Source organism: Equus caballus, chromosome 31 (assembly GCF_041296265.1).
Source record: "Equus caballus isolate H_3958 breed thoroughbred chromosome 31, TB-T2T, whole genome shotgun sequence".
NCBI lineage: Eukaryota > Metazoa > Chordata > Mammalia > Perissodactyla > Equidae > Equus > Equus caballus.
In genome coordinates, this window is record NC_091714.1 from 18,437,043 (window position 1) to 18,458,017 (window position 20,975).

Here is a 20,975-nt window from a genome sequence, read left to right on the forward strand (position 1 = left end):
GGTCTTCAGTCCAACTCTGCAGAGCCAGGTGACAGCTCAGTGGAGGCCCCATGCTGATCTCAGATGAATCTGGCATCTCAGGGCTCCTGGGGGCTGGAGGTGACTGAGACAGGCCCGCCTGGCTCCCTAGAATGTTTTGGTCTGGAACAGATCTGAGTCCGTTCACCAGGGATGACCACATGAGCCAGAGCAGAGATGGACAAGGCGCCAGGCTGCAAGCAGGTGGAACGAATGCAGTCATTCTCTTTATTTCGCCCATTCAGCTCAGTTCAGCAGAAACACATCGAGTCCCCATCAGGTTGGCATACGGCACGCCAAAAAGCTATTTGTCAATGAGACGTGCAACCTCTCTCTCGTGCAAAGCATTATGGTAATATGAGATTCATCTCTCCTCCCCTCATCCATGCACTAATTCTCTGATGTCTCCGAGCTGGGAGAAGTACCAAATGTACATCTCGGCATATCTTGGGACTCAGCTGTGTTTGAGCCCAAATAATGCTGGAGAGCGTTCTTATGGAAGAACAGAGCTGGGAAATCATTATTTTCCTGAGAGATAATATTAATGATAGTTAATGTATTGAACTAGACACTGTGCCAATGGCTTTACATACATTAGGTCAATTAATCCTCCACCAACTCTATGGGGTAATACTATTTTTAATCCCATTCTACAGAGCACGAGGCACAGAGATGAAGTCACTTGTCTACAGTCATTTAGCTGAGAAGTGATGGATTCAAGATCCAAACCCAGGTTGAATTAACTTCAGAGTCCAAAAACTTAACCAGTTTTGCTAAACTGCATTTATCATTTAATCTCATTAATTAACATGTGGGAAATGAGGGGCATACAAGCATTTTACTCATCTGAACATGCCTATTTTTTACCTCCACATCAAAATGCATGCCCCATCAGTTTCTATCAATTACCAAACGCGCAAATCAGAAATACGGCTCAGCCCAGTGTCAGGAGCCATGGACACTCTCGTCAGAGAAAACCCAGCCTGAATATATCGCACTTGGTGTGGAGTGACAGAACTGTCATAAAGGTAATCATGTAAAAAACAAAATCTGCCATTATCAAGTTTCTGAATTTCCAGGAAGGGGTTGCTTTCTGCACTGGCTAATGGTGAACATCCTTCTTCTAATTCATCATTTGCAGTTTTATACTCTTGGGAGTAGGGTATCAAAACTATCAAACCAGAGATATGAAAGACTAGGAAATATTTAGCTTTTAGAAAATAATGGCTTAGAGCCCTAGTAAATCAAAAGAGCAAGGGAGAAAATAAACTACACAGTTAGGATGCCGGCTGGAGATTCTTTATAGTTGGGCCTGGACAGCGGTTTACAAGTTTTACTGTCACAGATGATGAAAAGGAATCGGCCTAGGAGAAGCAAAGTCTCAAAGCCCATGCAGACAGAAGATCATTACAAGATCCTGGAACTGAAAGTGGCCTCTAACACCATCTCTGCTGTCGGGACTGAGCTGGTTGGCTATAAGAGTGGAGTGGTCATCAGACTGTAAAGGTTTAATAAGCCCTGTAGGGGTAATTTTCTTCAGAAACCAGAGGAACCATCCCCTCACCCAGTCTTTCCTCCCAACACCCTAACACACACACACCTCCACAGACACACCCTAACACACACACCCTTTGGTCAGAGAATTCCATCCTTCTATGCCAATCAGATCTTGCCTGAATTGTTGACTTATATTAACTGAAATGATCTTCACTCTTCAAGGTTGAACTTTGTTGTTAATTTTGCCATGGAAAATTTACTTATCCTCTAAAAGCTGAGAATAGAGATTCTAAATCCGGGGTTCATGGATAGGATCCCCTGAAATAGAATGAAGAATTTACTCTGTGGAGTTGCATGTGAATATCTTGTGGAGAGGGTTCATGGCTTTCTTCAGATTCTCAAAGGGATCTGAGACCCCTTAGAGATTCAAAACTGCTCTCCTGGAGGTCCTCTAACAGAGCTGAAAGATGTTAGAGTTTACAGGAACTCTGTTTCCCTCTAATCAACACTTTCTAGAACTCCACGCTCACAGGAGGCTGCAGCCCAGCAGTTGCTTCTTTTTCAGAAAAACCAAAACAACCGCGGAAGGTGTTGGGGTCAGGAGCAGATTTTACCAGGAGAAGCTGGCAGTGTCCCTGAGTCCCCTCCCCGGGAGCCACTGCTGCCTGCTCCACAGTCCCCACCAGCACAATGTGTGGCACAGGAGTGCCTCAGGGACCGGGTTTAGATGTGTGGGGTTCAATCCTCAATCTGTCACTTTCTACTGGTTGTGACCTTGGTCAAATAAGTACTTCCCTATCCTATTTTTCAGTCTATAAAATAGGGAAAATAATACTTTCCTTTTAAGACTTTAGTGAGGATTATGAGAGATAACACGGAAGTAAGTGCATGACACAGTCACCTATCTGAAACCCTTGGGAACAGATGTGTTTTGGAATTCAGGCTTTAGATTTTTAGAAATGTAATATATTCCTATCCTCTATATTATTTAACACCACCAGCATCTCCCATAATAAAATATACAGATGTTTCTGCAGCAAAGCTATGAGTATCCACATTAAGAGGGATGAACCAAGAGCACAGTCTTACCTCAATTCAGGGCAAGTTTTTGACACCAAACATTTTCAGTTTTTGGACCACTTGGATTTTGGGATTAAGAATAAGCAATCGTAGACCTGTCTTCGCTCAACAATTGTTCGTTGAATCCTCCTTCCTTCAGTTCCCAAGGTCCTAATTCTCATGTCACTGTTGAGTCACCAGTCTTGGCTCACCCCGATATTTACACACTTTTGGCATCTGCGCTGGCCCCGTGGCTGAACCTGCTACCCGGTGTATTTCTCTTACCTTCACGCTCATTTGAACAGCGTTCTGCTTAACCCAGCGGCTCCCCTCTCTTTCTAATACTCTGAGTGAAGAAGACTCATCTCTCCTCTTGGCTTTGTCTTTAACTCTCCCAATTCCTGAGGCAATCTCTCTTGCCACAGCTCCGCTATTCCAAGGGCTGTCTGCCGCCTGTCTAATATATTCTCAAGGAGCTATCAAAGTGACTTCTAGTGACGCTGGTTGGTTCACTGCTCAGAAGAACACTCTTCCCCTGGAGACAAGAGGGAACATTCCTGAGTTTCATTCAGGTATGCCTGAGAGCTGCTCCCAGGCTGCTTGAGAATGAATGACGCAGCAAATCCTCTTGGGGACAGCACTCCTAGCTTCTCTTCCCCATTCCAGAGTGTCCCGAGAGAAGGAATGTGGGCTCCAACATCAACGTAACAGCTAAGGGTGACACTTCCAGAGACACGGTGGCAGTCAATGGCAGGTGGCAGCTGCTGAAGGCCACCTGCATGATACTCTATGGCAATGGGGACCATGAAGTTTAATGTTGGTGGAGTGCAAGAGCACAATCAGACAAATGGGGGGTTGATTTCTGATTCCTTCACATACCATGTGACCTTGGGTAAGCTGCTTTACATTCTCTGGGCCTCAGCTCTAAAACGGGGATAATATTACCTACTTGACTAGGACTATAATGAAGAGTATGTGAGATTACTATGCAAATGCCCCAGCAAGTATCCAGATCCTTCCATCAATGCCCTTCCATAGGCTTTCCCTTACTGGTCCAAGAGACCCATGAAGGGCAGAAACATGTCTGCTCTTTGTATTTATTCCTAGCACAGGGTTTGGCCCACAGCAGGCATGTAATAAACTATTGAAGAAATCAATGAATGAGTGCAACGGTTTTTGCGGTTGGTTGCCCACCTTTAGTTCGTCCTAAGTCCGATATCCACAATTTGATGGGAGGCCCTTAAGGTGAGGATACCTGAGTCAGAGTTTCATGGTCCAAACAGCCGTATTTCCCTCTGATGTAGATAACAGAGTTAGACTGCACAAGCTCTTCCACTCAGCAATAATGTTTTCTTTTCAAAATGAAATTTCCAGTTTTATAGACAGAGTAATACATATTAATAACTAGTATTAGAGGCGTTGCAGTTTTAAAAAGATGTCTACATTCAGAGTAAGATTTGAAGAGCTGCTGCAACTCGATGCCTTTCCCACTAACCCTCAACGACCGTCGATTAAAGCTTAATTTAATCCGAGCGTCCCCTTCGGTTCCAGCAGATTATAACGACCAAACTGAAATGTTTTGTAGACTTCAAGTTTCACCCAGGGCTCTACACAGGCTTTGGGAATTCAGACATCTTGGATTTCAAAGCCTACCCGAGCAGCTCTGTACTTAATTATTCCCTTATTCTCTTGGACTAGAGAAGAAACCAAATGACTCCTAACTTACTAATATCAAAGTTAATGAGGGGCCAGTCCGGTGGTGTAGTGATTAAGTTCCCACACTCCACTTCGATGGCCCAGGGTTCGTGGGTTCAGATCCCTGGCACGGACCTACATACCACTGATCAAACCACGCTGTGGTGGCATCCCACAGACAAAATAGAGGAAGATTGGCACAGATGTTAACTCAGTGACAATCTTCCTCACCCAACCGCCCCCTAAAAAAACCCAGTGATGGTGTTTTTGAAGCATTTTCAGTTAGCCTCAGTTCCTTTATCTGTAAAAGGGGCATGAACAGCATTTGCAGTGCCCATGTGAAACATCCATGGAAACACCCAGGGCTTTGCCAACTGTGAAAAACTGTAGCTCTGGATGGATGTAACATCACTGTAATATACTGCCAAAGTTATTTTCAGTGTTAATTTTTATCATCTAAGATTATGTGGTCCAGTAGTAAATAAGGACTATATAGATTTTTTGCTTACAATCTCCATTTTCCTTTTTGTCTGATTCTTATTTTTGCTATGTCTGACAGAAACTTTGGGGGAAAAAATACTGCATGTGAGTGTGTGTGTGTATTTCTTTTTACTAAGAGTATACTTTTTCTCTTTTGCCTATAATGGAGAAAAATGAAAGACAGTTTCCATGAGTGATCACTGTGACGAGGATCCAAGTAAGAGAGGAGAAAGCTCAGAGAGGAAAGGGCTTGGACATTAGATGAGACTGGAAGAGCTCATTTTTTTTTTCTTTTAAGATTTTATTTTTTTCCTTTTTCTCCCCAAAGCCCCCTGGTACTTAGTTGTGTATTCTTCGTTGTGGGTTCTTCTAGTTGTGGCATGTGGGACGCTGCCTCAGCGTGGTCTGACGAGCAGTGCCATGTCCGCGCCCAGGATTCGAACCAACGAAACACTGGGCCGCCTGCAGCGGAGCGCGCGAACTTAACCACTCGGCCACGGGGCCAGCCCCTGGAAGAGCTCATTTTGGAAGAGCGAGGCAGACTGGCTGGAAAGCATTTTCACTGCGTTTCTCCCAGAAAGCACACTGCCAACCAGGGTAAAAGATCCTACTCTGATCTGACACTCCTTCCAGAATTCAGGAACATGTGCTCACTTAATTTAGCCCAGTCGCACACACTTCTTCCCACAAAAAAAGGAAAATCTTTCTTAGTTTCTCTTTTCTGTCCATTCTGTTTTTCTTTCATTCAAAAGAACCTTAAGTTATTCCCGGGTAGAGGGACCTAGTCACAAAGACGAGTCTTCTTCATCTCTTCTGTTGATAAAAGGGGTGTGTACAAGATGCCAGCCAGCAGAAACAGCCTTTGATTAATATTTCAGTCACAGGAGAGAAAATCGGCTAGAAGATGAAGACATATTACGGAAAAGGTAGCAGACAAATGTACTCTGTGAGTTCATCTCGAATCATCCAACATCAGATTCACACTGCATCAAAATTCAGGTGATTTATATGATTGCATTAGGTTCTATTAGTATTAATGGGAAATATGCATGCATATCAATATACACATTAGTGAAGACAGACTCCCTGAAGAGTTTCTGCTTTGGGGCGAAAGCTCTATTATTTACACCTTCTCCACAAGGGAAATAGGATTACTCCCATTAAATATGTGTTCAATACTCCATGTGCAGCAGAAAAAAGGCTCATTCTCAAAGATATAAATAAAACTATATTTTACATTTGTAATCAAAATCATTACAGCAAAAGGCCACATCTTATTACTACTATTCATTAGTTGCTATTTAGGATTTCTTTTTATTATTAACTGTGTTCACTCATTGATGGAACACAAGGAAGAGAGTGGAAGAGAGCAGTTTACAGTGCTTTATTCTCATGTCAAAGATGAAGAAATAGGCAAAGTTTGGTAGTGATTTATACAGAGAGGCGTCCCATAAGTAAAATAATAAACTGCCAGAAAGGACAGGTTCTCCAATCCATGAAGCAGGAGAAAGCTAAGACTATAGCCTGTCATTTTCTGGCAGAAAGAAGTTTTAAGTCAAATTAGAGGCAATAAGAACTCCATATATGTTATCATTATATCAGAAATGATGATTTCAGCTGCTAATAAAAGGAGACCCAACTCAAAATGGCCTAACCTACTGGGAGGTTTATTATTTCACAAAGCAGAAGTCCAAATTGTTTCAGGGTTAGTTAATCTGCCTGTTCTACCATGCTAGTAAGAACCCTGCCCACTCTTCTCCTCCAGCATCAGCAGGTCATCTTTGCACTTCGTGAGTGAAAAATGGCCGCTACAGTGTCCGACCTCAGTTACAGACCCACCAATCCCAGCAGAGGAAGAAAGGTCATCTTCTATGCATTTCTTTTTGTTGGTAGGAAAGTTTTTCCAGAAGTCCTTCAGCGGCCAGCATTAGGTCATGCATCTCTTCCAAAATCAGTAAGTGATGAGAGAAGTGGAATTCCATGACTGGCCTAGATACTCGATTTTACCCTCCCATTCCATGAGTTCCAGAGAGGGTCACCATAACAAAGTGATATTAATACAGTCTAAAATTCAGGTATTGTTAGCTTTGCATAACTGAAAAGCAGGAGCAAATTAATTTTTGTTACTTTGATCTCTCCCTTCTGTTCCCTCTCACCCCCACCGTCCATAAGACTCCCGGTAGCACACAGGATTCTCATATTCTATTCCTGCTTGCTTCTGTCATGCCTCCTCTCAGAGCCTTCTTTTATACCAAGGTGTAAATATCTAATAGCAGCTAAAGTAGCATCCATTTCACTGATGAACTTGGCTGGGTGGCCTGATAGGCCTCATGGAAAGGGAAAGAATTCTAGAACTGATCGGTTCTGGGACAGAGATTTGGAACCCAAGAAGGACGGTCACAGTCAAATCACACACTCTTGCTGCCCTGTGCAATATGGTAGCCTCTAGCCCTATGTAGCTAAAGAGTTTACATTTAAATTAAATAAAATGAAAGTAACAATTTTGTTCCTCAGTCACACTAGCCACTTTTTAAATGCTCAGTAGTCACAGTCTACTGTCTAGTGGGTACCGTATTGGCAAGTGCAGATATAGGACATTTCCATCAACACAGAAAGTTCTATTGGACAGCGTGTTCTAGAAGGAAATGGTAAGTCAGGATTGTGATGGCCAATGATGTTTCCCAGCAACACCCAGTCAGATGGATGGGGATGCTCTGTCGATGCTTAAATTGAGTTGGGGAGGTCTGGTGAGTTCATTTGCTTTGGAGCAAGAACTTGGACAGTGGCTGGGTGCTGGTGGGTAGACAGTGAATAAATTGAAAACTCTGAATAGGGTGGGCATCTTTGAGTTAGGCATCGATTCAATCATTAAATCCATAAGGACTAGTAGAATATAAGAGATGCTGAGGAACTCAGAACACTGGAATTAGCTAGAACACGAACAAACTTAAATTTAAAAAAGTTGCATAATGTGTTTATGTTAATTTGTATTAATGTGCATTTTCTATTTAGGGTAAGTATCTTAGTTGCTTGGGCTGCTGTACCAAATTCCCATAGACTAGGTGGCTTAAACAATAAACATTCATTTTTCACAGTTCTAGAGGCTGGGGAGTCCAAGATCAGGTTGCTGGCAGATTCGGTTCTTGGTCCTAGTTTTCAGATGGCCGTCTTCTCATTGTGTCCTCACATGCTGGAGAGCAGAGAGAGAAGCAAGCTCTCTCCTGTCTTTCCCACTAAGGGCATGAATCCCATCTTGAGGGCTCCACCTTCATGACCTCATTACCTCCCAAAGGCCCCACCCCCGAATACCATCACACTGAGGATGAGGGTTCTAACACATGAATTTTGGGGGGACACCAACATGCAGTGCCTAAGAACAAGTTACACTGGCTTTATGCTAGGGACATAAACTTTCTTGTAAAAATACATTTATTGCAATTTCAAAAGGACGACATTTAAAGAAGAATATTAGATGAAAACTAGTACTGAAGAAGAGCAACATGATAAAATTTCCAAATGTGGTTTACAAAAGAAACTTGGAAACTGATCTAAGGCCAAAGGGTCTGCCACAAAGGTCCGTTTCTAGGTAGTGCTCACCTTTTCCATCCGGGACACTAGGCACGGTGCCTGGGGCCTCAATACTTTCAGGAATCCAGTAAATGTATTAATCTCTCTTAAAGAAATCAAAGTCAGAAGAAAAAAAATGCACTTTCAAGTCAAAGAAATGTTTTATTATATAGTGTTAATATATTTGTCTTTATATCAACATAGTTATAATATACTTTTTTATGGAGAAAGGGGTCTATGAAGGTGAAAGTGCCTAGGGCCGAGGAAAATCATGACACAGCCCTGTTTCCCGGCTCACTTGGAAGGTACCCTGAGGCAACGGGACACAGAGGGTAGAGCGTGCTCAGCAGCACAACCAGTGGGCAGGGCTGGGGTAGCTGGATTTCAGCAGAAGGGCAGATGTATAAACCAGAAAGAAATGGTGGCATCCCATGCACAGCCACCAGCCTGGCATGGCGTGAGCTACACGACCCCGGGCTCAGCCCGGGCCCACCAGACAGCAGGACCAATCTCTGTCCAAGTGCCAACTACTTGTGGGTCAGGACGGGTTCCAGGAGCAGGCAGGGCTGAGCCTTCTGGGCGAAGTTTCTCCAGGGACTGGGGAAAGGTTAGCATGGACAAACAGAGGGATTTCAGGCATCGTCTATTAAGAAGACCTATCTGGACTATTTAGCCCTGAAACCATATTATAGCCCTACAGGGGCAATCACCTGTTTGGCCTGAGTCAGGCTGATTATGATGCTAAGAAACACAGAAATGAGAAGCAGACGTACACACACACACACCTACGCGGCCCCTGCACAGAAAAAGTGACTTGGGAATGTTGTCAGATATTCCTTTTGGAACACAGAAGTTTTTGAAACAATTACCTAGTGCATCCTGAAGGCAAAGGCTGGCAAAGTCAGGACTACTCCAAGACCTCTCGACAAGCTGTGGGATGACAGAGGTGTAAATGTCATTTCAAGTCGGAGAACTGTGGTTAAAGGCCAGGTATGCAGACCGATGCTGTAATATCTTGCAGTTGCTCTCTTGTCGCCAAGGGAGGAGAATGACATTGATAAATCACCCTATTATAACTTGTGATAAAAGCAGCAGGTACTTAGAGAACTGACCAAAAGACACCCGAAAATGACAAATGGCTGCAGGAAGACGACTGATACAAGTTGGAAATTAGTGATACCCATTGTGAGGAGAGCGGGACAAAGTGTACTGGGCAGAGACAACATCTCAGTCTCATGAATGTCCGTCAGTTCGGGTCACCTGACACTCTTCTTGGAAAAAGCTCTCAATTACAGCTAATATATATGAAAACACCCTGAAAACCATGATACATCACGCAAATGCAAGGTATTATTAAGACTAAACCAATTGAATTGGAAAATGGAAGCAATTATCTATATACTTTCATTTTAGGCTCAAGTTTTGGGATATTTGGTCAGGCCTTTTTTTTTTGGCTAAATGAATATTTACCACCATGATGTGTAGAATCAGCATAAAGGGTGTTTTGATTTTCTAAAACCTCCAGCTTTGGGGAGGACTCAGAATGACCATGTGATGATATAAATATCTTGAGGATATTCCTCCTTTGTGAAATTGGGCTATTTTGTACTGTTGATTGCGGTGGTTTCTACAGCAGCATCCAGCACCTATTCCACAAATCACTTCCTTCTTAAACCTCAAGGGTTTCTGCGAACCGCATTCAAATGGTCTGTAGAAAGTGCTGCCCTGCGTTTTCCGTTACCTCAGAGCTGGGCCAAGTGGGCCTCAGGGGGCATCATTAATGCTCCAGTGCCTCCATGTGTCTGATTAACCACAAATATATAATGCGGTTCAGCCACGCAGGAAGCCACATGGAGAACCAGGGTGAAAACTCACAGCAATTTTTTCTGGCAGCTGTCATCAGTCAACAAAACCAAACTGAGAGCTTTAGCTGCCAATAGTTTTGGATAATAGGAGTCCACGTTCCCAAGGAAGAACAGCTCCGTGGGGGCACAGGTTGAATGGAAGTAGGGTTAGATGAGAGGGGTAGAAAAATAAGCGTCTGAGATATTAATAAAGAACTTAGTGGATTCATGAAAGGGGCCCATATGTAAGTTTCTGGTGAATAACTAGTGATGCTGTGGAAACTACACGTGGCATCCAATAGTTCGTCCATTTTTACTTCAAGGAATCTCATTCTCGCATTCGGCAGCAGCTGCTACTGTTTGGATTATGAATAGTAATAAGCCATATGGTGTGGCAGAAAGGAATCACACATACTTTCATATGGACAAATATTATCGTTCCAAAACACAAACACGTCAATAGAAGTGTTTTTTCTCTTGGGAGCAATACAGCCCCGGATCTCAGTTATAAGAAAATGACTCCCTGTGCATGTGCAAAAATTACCTGCCAAGGTTATTATTAGAACCAGCTCCAGAGGTCCCCCTACATTTTTCTTTCCTTATTTGTAGGGAGACAAGAAGGAAGGGTAGAAGGAAGGGAGGGAGAGAAGGAGGGAAGAAAGGAACGAAAGAGAGAAGAAAAGAAAGAATGGAAAGATGATCCAGGGAAGAGGCGATACGCTCTTCCTGGCTTTGCCATCTGGATGGCAACCCAGAACTCTCATAACTGAGAAAGCCGTGTGCTTGCCTGGGGATTGCGATGCCAGATACCCAGCAAACAAATCCAGGAGGCAAAGGTGGGAAAGACTTCATCAGGCCATTTAGACTTGTCAGTGAATGTTCTTCTGAAGCACTCTTCTAGCTCTTTCTCTGATTTCGCTTTAAACGTCTCAAGGACAAAGTGTCTATCACTGACAATATAGTTCTCCAAACAATTTATCCAGGTCTTCCATTTCATGATCTGGTCTTGTTACGTCTCTCTGTCATTTCTGTTTTTCTTTATCCTTCCTTTCTAGAACTTCTTACATGAGCTTTTCCTCTTGGAAATCCACCACTTTGGGTGCTGGTTGTTTTGAAATCAACCCCAAACTTCTCTCCCTTATCTCTTTTCCTGCCAAGGCTTGGTCATCGCTTTCGAAGACTTCTCACTGTCTTTTCAGGCTCCCCGAAGGCCCACCTGTCTCCCAGAAGGGTGGAACAACCCCCTGCACTCAGGGAGGGCAGACTTGGGGCGACATTTGCAGTAAGGGATAGAAAGAGTGAGCTCAGCCACAGCTTTTGCGTGGCTTTGCCATTTAGGTCCCGTGGCCAGTGTGGGTCATCTCCAGTAATGTGGAACTAGAGGAAGCCACTGGAGGGAGAAAACCTGGAGGGAGGGTGGGGTGACTGAGAGGAGTGCCTGACTCAGCGAGCCACACTAGGAAACACTGCATTGACCGGCAATGCTAGAACCAGCTTCCGTGCTAGCACGGTTTTCAGTGGGTCCTCTCTTCCAGTGTACAATTCCTACAAGTCAGCAAACTGGGGTTGATTTACCTAGTGACCCTTCTCTCATTCTTTAGAGTTTGGATGACACATTATTCAAAAATATCTAATCCAGCATTCACCTGGTGCTTGGTAACCCTGGACAATCAGAGGCCTTCAGCTCCATGACCATCTGCCACCAGGCCGGTGAGCGTAAATGGAAGAATCAGTGGGACTAAGAAAGTAGGGACTAGGTGAATTGCAGGATATGTGCCACCGGTTGCATTTACAATCAAACATCTGACAGTCCTGTGCACTCGCAGCAGACCCAGTTGTGCCTCGCCTCCGGGCCTCCAGTCTGTAATCCTTGCAGCCCTTTCCTCCCCTCAGCTTGGGCGCCTCCCAGGTTCCTTGATCTGCTGCCCCCACAGGCAGCCCACTCCATCTGTTCTCCCTTACTCTCAGCCGATGTTTATTTCAGTCCACAACCACGGCCGATGTCACATCCATTGTCTCTGGTTCAAACCTTTGGTATCACTTACACACTTCATCCCTTTAATAGGCTGCAGGAGGCCTTCGTGCACCCCAGAGCAGTCTCTTCTCTAGGGTAAGCATTCTGGGCTACTTCAGCTGTTCCACACGGGATACAGTTTTGAGCTCTAGGCCAGCAGCTCTAGAGGTACGCTCTCTGGGCCAGCAGCATTGGCATCACCTGGTAACTTGTTACAAATGCAGATTATTGGGTCTCACTTTAGATCACCGAATCAGAAACTCTAGGGGGAGGTGCACAGTGGTGGGCCCAGCAATATCTGTTTTAGCCAGCCGTCCAGGAGATTCTGCCAGAGGCTCAAATTTGAGAATCTCTGCTCTCTCCAGTTGGTCCCACACCTACTTTGCAACCTGCTTCTGTTTGCCCGTGTCCCTCTTAAACGGTGTGCCTAAAACTAAGACTATCTCACTCATTTTAGAGGAATATAGGGGCAATTATAAAGATTAAATTAGATAACACTCATGTAAAACATAGCACAGTTCCTACGTATTTACTTACTAAATATGTACATTATGTCAGTTATCATCATTGTCATTATTGATCAATTTCTTATACCAATTACATCGCATTTTATCACTGTGGTCTAAGGTCAAATGAACTTTCTATGGATGATGACTTCTGTGGACTTGGGGTCAAATACCTTTACAGAGCTTTTGTGTCTCATTTACAACTCATATATTCCCTGGCTGAACTGGATTAAATCTGTGCTCTAGTGGGTGTGGCAGACCCCTGGGCTAACAGCCCAAGGGATGCACCTCAATGGCCCCCATCACATGGCAGATGGAAAAGTAGAACTTATATTGAAAACAATAGCACAAAAAATGGTGGGGCTGAAACATCCTCACCAGCAAGGAGGTGATCTTGTTACATCAGCCAAAAACTCCAAGCGTTTGGGGAGGAGAAAGAAACGTTTCCCAAAGGAAAAAGAAGCAATCACAGAGGTCTAATTCCTTGGAGGAGGATGAGGGTAATGTAGCAAAAGGAGAGACCAAACATTAATTTCAAGCTTTCCTACATTTCAAAGAACGAAAAGAATCTTTCATATCCGTCCTCCATTTCTAGATGCCCAGCAAAATCTCCATCTTTCTTCCACTTTAGTGAAAAGGCTAAATTCAGTAAATTGAGTGTTACTATGCAAAACGTAGAAATGCCAGCCTGTGATGGTCTGCTTGAACTTTCACTCAGTAAAGAATTCCGCCTTTCATTAAAATAGCTACTGCAGGAGAGAGCCAAGAGGTTGACTGTCACGTTGTTCAAGAGCGACACCAATCACCTGGCCTTGGCATGCGCAGGGACTTCTCACAAGGATTTCAGCAGGTGTTTTCTGAATTGCAGCCAGGATCACACTGGACAGAAACGCAGCAGAGGTCGCTGAAGCCACATTAATAATGATAAGCAGGATGATCGGGCCCCCTCCTGCCCGCCCTGGGCGCCTGCCGAGATCACAGCGCGGCTGAGGCCGTGGGAGGCAGCGCCTGCCCCAGCTTCTAGCCAAGTGCCAATGTCATTTTAACATATTGAAGACGGAGACTCTAACTAAACCAACAGGGCAGGCCAGAGGTCTCAGGAAATGAAATGAACTTAGGAGAGGAAAGTGGACAGGAAAAAACACACGCAAATATTTTTTATCTGTAAGTTCCATTTAGAAGTTTGAGACATTTTCCATGCAAACGCTTACAATGTTAAATCACAACTGCCATATTTTCAAGTAGAATTTTTTTTAAAGCAAAACAAATTGTAATAAAGGGGAAAAAGCTAATTATGAAGCATGCTCCTTCTTGGTATTATAAGCAGCAAGTACAATATAGTAAAATAAAATTACGTCAAATCACAGTTGAGAAATACTATTGTTCTGGATTTCCCCAGATTCCTGCTCTCAGGAACATCTGTTCAACATCCCTTTGGACTGATGGGCATATTCCCACCTACAGGCCTTTGCCTTCCTCCAACTTGCCGACCTTTCTGGTCCTGTGTTCAGAAACAGCAACAGTCCCAAAAGGGAGGGGAGAGAAAGTCACAGAGTCATTGCAAAGCTCAGTTCTGGTCCCTGTGCTGCTACCAGCCTCTTGGGTAGCACTGGAAAAGTTGTTTAACCTCTGTGTGCCTCAGTTTCTCTTTCCGTAGAATTAGAGATTGGTTAGATCAGAGGTCGAAACTCAAATGTCCACAGGTCCTGATAAGTATTTGAAAGCGCAGATGAAGAAGAGAACGCACGCCGCATCCACAGGAGGTAGCAACACACAGCTCCAGCAGATTATTGCCATGTCTTTTGCTTCCTTTTCAAGGAAATATGTTTCTAGATTGTTATGTCAAGACTTCTGAATTTTAAATGTTGGCTCAAAGATTAAAAGAAAAAATTATTTAAAAAATATTATGTAGGTCAAATACAAGATGTCTATGGTCCCTTAAAGTTCTCACTTCTATGATTCAAAATTTCCCTTGAAACCCTTTCGGTCACTCTAACCACAGTCCTTTGATTTTCTTCACTTGTGTCCTGGTTGTGATAACTTGTTTCTCCTTTCAAACTATCAGGTGAGCCGTGTGCCTCCTTTTCCCGTAGATAGGAGAGACTTTAAGACAAATAAAACTACGTCTATGCAGGGCAAAGTTGATCATCTAAAGCTGAAGTGTGCTGCTGGGTGGCCAGATGTCAGCGGGCAAACGGATGTGAATGAAGCTGGGCAGGGCGGGATGTGAGGAGCAAACCAACTAGAAATAAAACTAAGACAGTGAGGGAGAAAGAAGCAAAAAGTTTCATGTTCAGCAACAGTAGCTAAGAAGGAGAACTTGAGAAATTTATCCACCATCTCGTGAATCCAGCTGTGAGAGAGGAGGAGCTCTGAGGGAGCAAAATGTTCCAAGTGGCAGGAGAATTGCCCAGAAGAGAAATTTTGGCCCGAACTCTCAGAATGGGCACTGGTGTCTGGAGAATTTTCTAGAAAGTGTTTGGTTAACACAAGGAACAGAAGGGGAAGTATGAAAAAGGTTTCCTGACCTCAGGAGCAGATCTAAAGAGAAGAATAAGAAGTTGCTTTCATCTTGAGCCAAGGTAGACTGTTACCCAGAGAAGATATCCATAATTTGCTACCTTTACAGTTTGCACTCTACAGGATCCTATTCATTAACTAGTATTTCATATTTTCTCTTACAACTATACTTCTTTCTCCGTATTCCATTTGTACCTCTGTGGTCTGGGACCATTGTCATCTCACATTTGGGTCCTAAGAATAGCTTTCTATCTGGCCTCCAGAATCCAATCTACCCTGCCAGACAAATTTCCCTTAAACCCTGATTTTATCATCGCATGCTACTGCTCCGACACCTTCCATGGCTCGCATTTCCTACCAGATCTAAACGCCTTTGCTTTGCCTTCAAGGCTTTCCAGGGTCTGCTCAACTTTCTCTCTCCCTAGGATCTGCTCACTCGCATTTCCTCTTCGCTCAGTACTATCCCACGACCAGGGGTATTTCTGCCTCCCAGCATTTACTCAACATCATCCCCTCCATATAGAAGTCTATCTGTCTCCTTTCCAAATCCTGTCCATCCTTCTCGATCCATTTTCTTCCCGAAGCCTTCTTTGACTTCCCTGACTTCAGAATCGCTATACAATTTAACAACTGAACCATACACTCTGCCTCTCAATTATATGTTATTTTGCCCTCTAATTGTTTCATGGATGTATATCTTGTCCCTCAATTCTATTTTGACCTTCCTGAGTCAAGAGCATGTCTTCTTCCTCTGCATTCTCTGTAAAAACAGTGGACTTAGTACAGAGGCCAGACTCAAGGAGCATCTCCCTGATGCTTTGTTCAGATGAGGTCATTGGAGAAAGGGGATGGGGGCAAGTGGGGATTTTAGGCTTGAAAAAAGAAAAATGGCTTGGATCTCCTGAATGGTGATAACCGCACAGGACTACATAGCCAGTTACCACCGTCCACTTCCCCCAAATAAGTGTGCACGTACGCTGCGCCCATTGCTGACAGCATCCTCAATTTAATCCATCCTTGCTGAAGTTGGCCAGCATAACCATTATGCTAGGTTGTGCGCAGGATAGGGACCTGATCTATCAACTGTCCTTGAACAGCACATAGCCTTGAAGATTTGAAGCTGCACTTGGAGGCAAGCTCCTGAACTTGAACTTCCAGGGGCCACTGTTATCCTCCTTGAGAGAAACATTATCCAGCTATGTCCAGCATGGAAGTGAATTTCTAAGCGACACAAGCAGTCTGCAAGAGTGAAGGCATGCAAAAACTCAAGTGCACTAAGGACAAAGAACAACTAGGGAATTATCGATTGAGGAACTCCTCTGGTCCTCCAGGCAGAAGAGGCTGATAGAGAATGTCCAACATTGTGTATGAAATTGCAGCTTCTGATGGCAGAGGCTTATGTCTCTCCCTCCTGCCCTGCTCACTAACCAGAGGGTGCCAAGCCCATCATTAAAGCTTTGTCTCATGATCTATGCAGTATATAACAACCTGCTGACCACAAGAGAGGTTGGGTGCATCAATTATGACAGAAAGACACTGTGAAAATATCCCAGGCTCTCCACACTCCATTTCTGTTGATTCACGCAGGCTCCTGAGCAGCCACTGGATCATAATGAATGTCAGTCCCTCCTGCCCTGGGGCCAGGCCTGTCCCTGGGATTTGAGTTGGCAGGTATTCTAGCTATTGCACAGCTTGGAAGGAGCTGAGGAGAGACTCCTGAGCAGCTGCCAACTCCCTAAGGTAGTCTCTGCGGCCTCTGAGCTGCCAGTAAGAGGCCACCTACCTGCCAAAGGAACTGGTGACAAGACGCAGTGGCAGAGATAGAACCAAGGGCCAAAGAGAGTTTCCAAAGAGGAGAGAGTTTTCAAGATGGCAGCTTGCGGAATCAAGGGGTAACAGAACAACAAGGAGCTTGAATTCACATGATAGGTGTTTACTTTATGATTCTGACCTTCTCTCATGTGATTGACTGTATCTTATCTGGAAACCTCCTGGGGCATGGGGTTGGGGGGTCTAAGTGGAGAGTACCAACGCCTACATCTCATCCGTTAGTGTATTTCCTGAGCTCCAGCCACTGCCTGGCCTCCACGAGTTGTCTTAAGACCTTGGAGCCAATCAGAACCTATTGCTGCATCAGCCCCCAGCCCCTTGGAACAGAGACATTCCTTCCTGCCCGGACAGCATGCAGCAGGAAGAACTCTTTTTATTTTTCTGTATATAGCTTGTCAAAATAAGCTCCCAATACAAATAAAGAAATTTTAAAAATCTAAATATTACGGGAGCATAGAAATGGTTGAGTTTCTAGAATACAACTTGTTGATATACTTGCTAAGTCCATGAGTGAATGACTTGAATAAACAAAGGTAGAAGTATCAAAAGCTTGAATATCGATCTGAAAATTATGCCTTTTTAGTTATGCCTGGGAGCAGCACAGTATTTATCTTCCTTTCTCCAACAGTATACAACATGGCTTGCCAGCTTAGATACAGCATTAAAACCTAAGACATCGGGGATGGTGAACATTCTTTAATGAACAGAAGTGATTTACTTTAGGAACTAATGTTTTGATTTGCTCTTGGAGTCAACTTCATGTCATAAAAGAAGGTGATATAGATCATGCTGCCAGGGAAAAGACGGGGGTCACACTGTTGCCACCAAAAGAGAATTTGTTATACCAGCCAATCTAAAAAGCACCTATGATTGCAACAGAGTCTTCTGTTTCCAATGAAATTTAAATTCATATTAGAAAGGAGAAAACAAGATGAAAACTTGTACTATGGGACAGTGAGATATACTAACCAGAAACACCGGGCTAGGGGCTTGAAATCTGTGGTCTTGTAGCCCAACTACGGGTTGTTCAAGTAGAAGAACTTGAGTTTATTCAACTATGAAATGAGATGATTAGCAGGATCCCCAAGGCCTGGGAATCTGCCATCCGATGAGGCTTTTAGGACTTGACCAGGTCATCTGGACTCAGCTACTCTCAGTGACATACCGGGAAACAGCAGGTCTGAGTATGTGCAGTTCAAAAATCACGAAAGTTAGTTCTAGACAGACATGAGTAAGCTTCTTTGTCATGTTCTTGTAATCATAACATGCATATATATACACACACACACACACAAATATATATACATACATGTGTATATATAAAATCTTAAAAGAGATGCATTTAAAGAAGACCAAAAGTAACAATCCAACAGAGTACTACGAAACACTTCATTTGTGTTTAAAAACCTAGCTTGACTTTACAATTCCTTTCTGTCAGCAAGCTGTAATTGCTTCAATAAGGTCGTGTCCTGCGTGCCCACAAGCTGCTCAGTATTGTTCATCGAAAAAATTAGAAAAATTTACACCCAAACAATTCATCCAAAGTCATTTATCACTAACACCATTTGGTATGTACAAGGCATGTTTCACTTTAAAATAACGAGCAAGGCTACAATCCTTTGATTATAAATTCCCCTTCCATCTTAATTTTATAAAAAGCCACAAGGAAAATGCCCAGCATGCTGCCCTTGATATTTAAACACTTCTTTCAACTTACCATTAGTTCGCTCCAAAACTCAGCCTCCCTCGCAAGATGCTCCATATTGAAGGGATAAATTTCTTGTTCTGCCTTGTCAAATGTGTCACTTGGACTGCTCAAGTGACTGAGCACAGGAAAGCAAACATTTCAGCTGAGCCACTTTCATAATATTGGCGGTTGCATTCTTTCCGAGCTGGGAGTCTTGGGAGAAATGGAATTTACATACGTTGGGGTGAGATGGGTGCGGGCATTTCGTTTAGTTATGATTCAAAAACAAGATATGTTTCATTCAAGGAGATAATAATAAACTCAGAGAAGAAAAGTATCCCCTAGCATTACTGCCACTTACGACATGACAACTCATATTGCCATGTGCAAATGCACCACGCCTTAGGCCCCATGCCAAGAACAATCCCACAGTGGGTGGCGGAGGTTCCTTCTGGCATTTTTTTTTTTTTCATGGCGACTCTAGTAATTATAAATCCCTCAGCTCAATTTAAGGTGTGCACAGTAACACAAGAATGGACATCTGGAATGTGAGTATAAGTTTGCAACTCAGGGAGACAATGTTTGGCATTCCTGTGGGTGAAATCAACCAAAGTTGGCCACTAAATGATTCATCCTCTGTGTGCTCTGTTAGGACAGGTAAAATGTGATTTTAAATAGCCACATAAAGATCTATGTGCTCATAACATTTTCACTTTTTTCGGACAAGAGACAGAAGAAATAACTTCCTCAGAAGAGCCTACAGAACCGGCTCTGTGGTTATCATCTTAGTCGCAATTCAGACACATGACATTCTTGTCTTCATTAGTACTGATGACTCTGATGGTCACTCAAAAGAAACACATGTGTCAATAGAGAAGTCTTACACCCCTTACCCACCATTCTTGCCAGTGCAATTAAATAAGAAAAGTAGAGCACAGATAAAGCCTGATGGCAGAGACCTGGAGGAACAGTGGTCATTTCTTTTTGTGGTCTTACGACTTTACATGGTCAATGAACATTTCTTGGATATTTAGAGCCCATAATTTGTCAAAGCTTATGATGAAAAGCAAAACTCAAATACACAAACTGTGTGCCATTTAATAAACCTTCCCTGGGTGTTCTAACAACACTTCCTTCCTTTGCCAGTTTCTAATTACACAGGACTTAGTGAGCAGTGAGCCCTTACGGTCAAACCTAACTGTGGTCAACACCTGATCATTACCTCCAAACCTGGTGTGCAAATCAGAAGCCAACGTCATAGTCTTCCGACATGAAATGTACCACTTTCATAGTTTTTCTCTTGCACGAGATTTTCCTATCTTCATTTTAATATGGGGAGGGCTTTCAAAACTGCTTAGTTTTACACAGGTTTACCCAGGGAAGCAGTTATTTATATCTGGTACGTTTTCTCCATTTCCCCTTGGTCTTGAAAACTAGTATCAACCTTATCAGATTAACTGCCTAAATATACAAAAATCAATATTTACAAACCAAGAGACCTGGGCAAATGGAAACTTAGTCAAAGCATAGTAACTTCGCAAGAGGAGAAAGATGATTTTCTCGGGGGATATCTAAAAGGACTTGTTTACTTTCCTTCCCTGGAACCCCAAGGAGGCTACACTTAGCGTAACTACTCCATGAACCACTGCACCGTCTGAACCTGTTTTGCTGGTCCTGCCTCATAGCCGAGTCCACTTCCAACGACTGGTGTCTGTGGCCGGGTTGAGTCATTTTTGGGCTGAGCGACTCATCCAAACATGGGCAACGACGAGCTAGGTCTGGCAGGGAGCCTTCCTCACTCCCACTGGTGAAATCTAATCTTCCACCCAGCTCACAACTCATTTCACTGAGTACGGCTATACGTACTTTTACAAAATAGACAGGCTTTGGAAAAACTACACATAATTTTAAATCTAGTCATATTTTAAAAAAATTCAAGGACATCCTGATACTTAAAGGAACCCCTGGCATATCTACTGGTAAGGGGGAAAGCAACTTTTGCTTTAAAACCATCCATGAAACTAATGTTTTTCAAGTGTGAGGTTTTATAGATTGTGTTTTCTTGAGCTGAGAAACACAAGTTCAGCCCATTTGGCCTGTGACCCACTCAAATAATGTCACTGGAACACAAAACTGACCCTACAGGGCAGTTTCAGTCATCTTTTTCACTGACACAGCTATGAGAGCCTTCTTGAGTATTAGTGACTTATACTCATTTGCAAACAATTTACCAGAAAAAGAGGATGCAAAATTGGTTT

General features: G+C 43.4%; 1 protein-coding gene across 6 annotated transcripts in view; it reads right to left on the reverse strand.

Annotated features, from left to right (window-relative positions):
- SASH1 (SAM and SH3 domain containing 1) overlaps positions 1-19,040 on the reverse strand; it is a 300,847-nt gene extending 281,807 nt beyond the window's left edge. Inside the window, exon 1 of one of the 6 annotated variants that reach the window (XM_023632953.2) lies at positions 18,748-19,040. In XM_023632953.2, coding sequence (XP_023488721.2) covers positions 18,748-18,792 — 45 coding nt within the window. In that variant the 5' untranslated portion in view covers positions 18,793-19,040. Of the gene's footprint in view, positions 1-2,859; positions 3,027-18,747 lie in introns of those variants that run through there. The other 5 variants (XM_070256422.1, XM_070256416.1, XM_070256426.1 and 2 more) reach the window with 5 other exon arrangements.
- Positions 19,041-20,975: the final 1,935 nt, after the last annotated feature.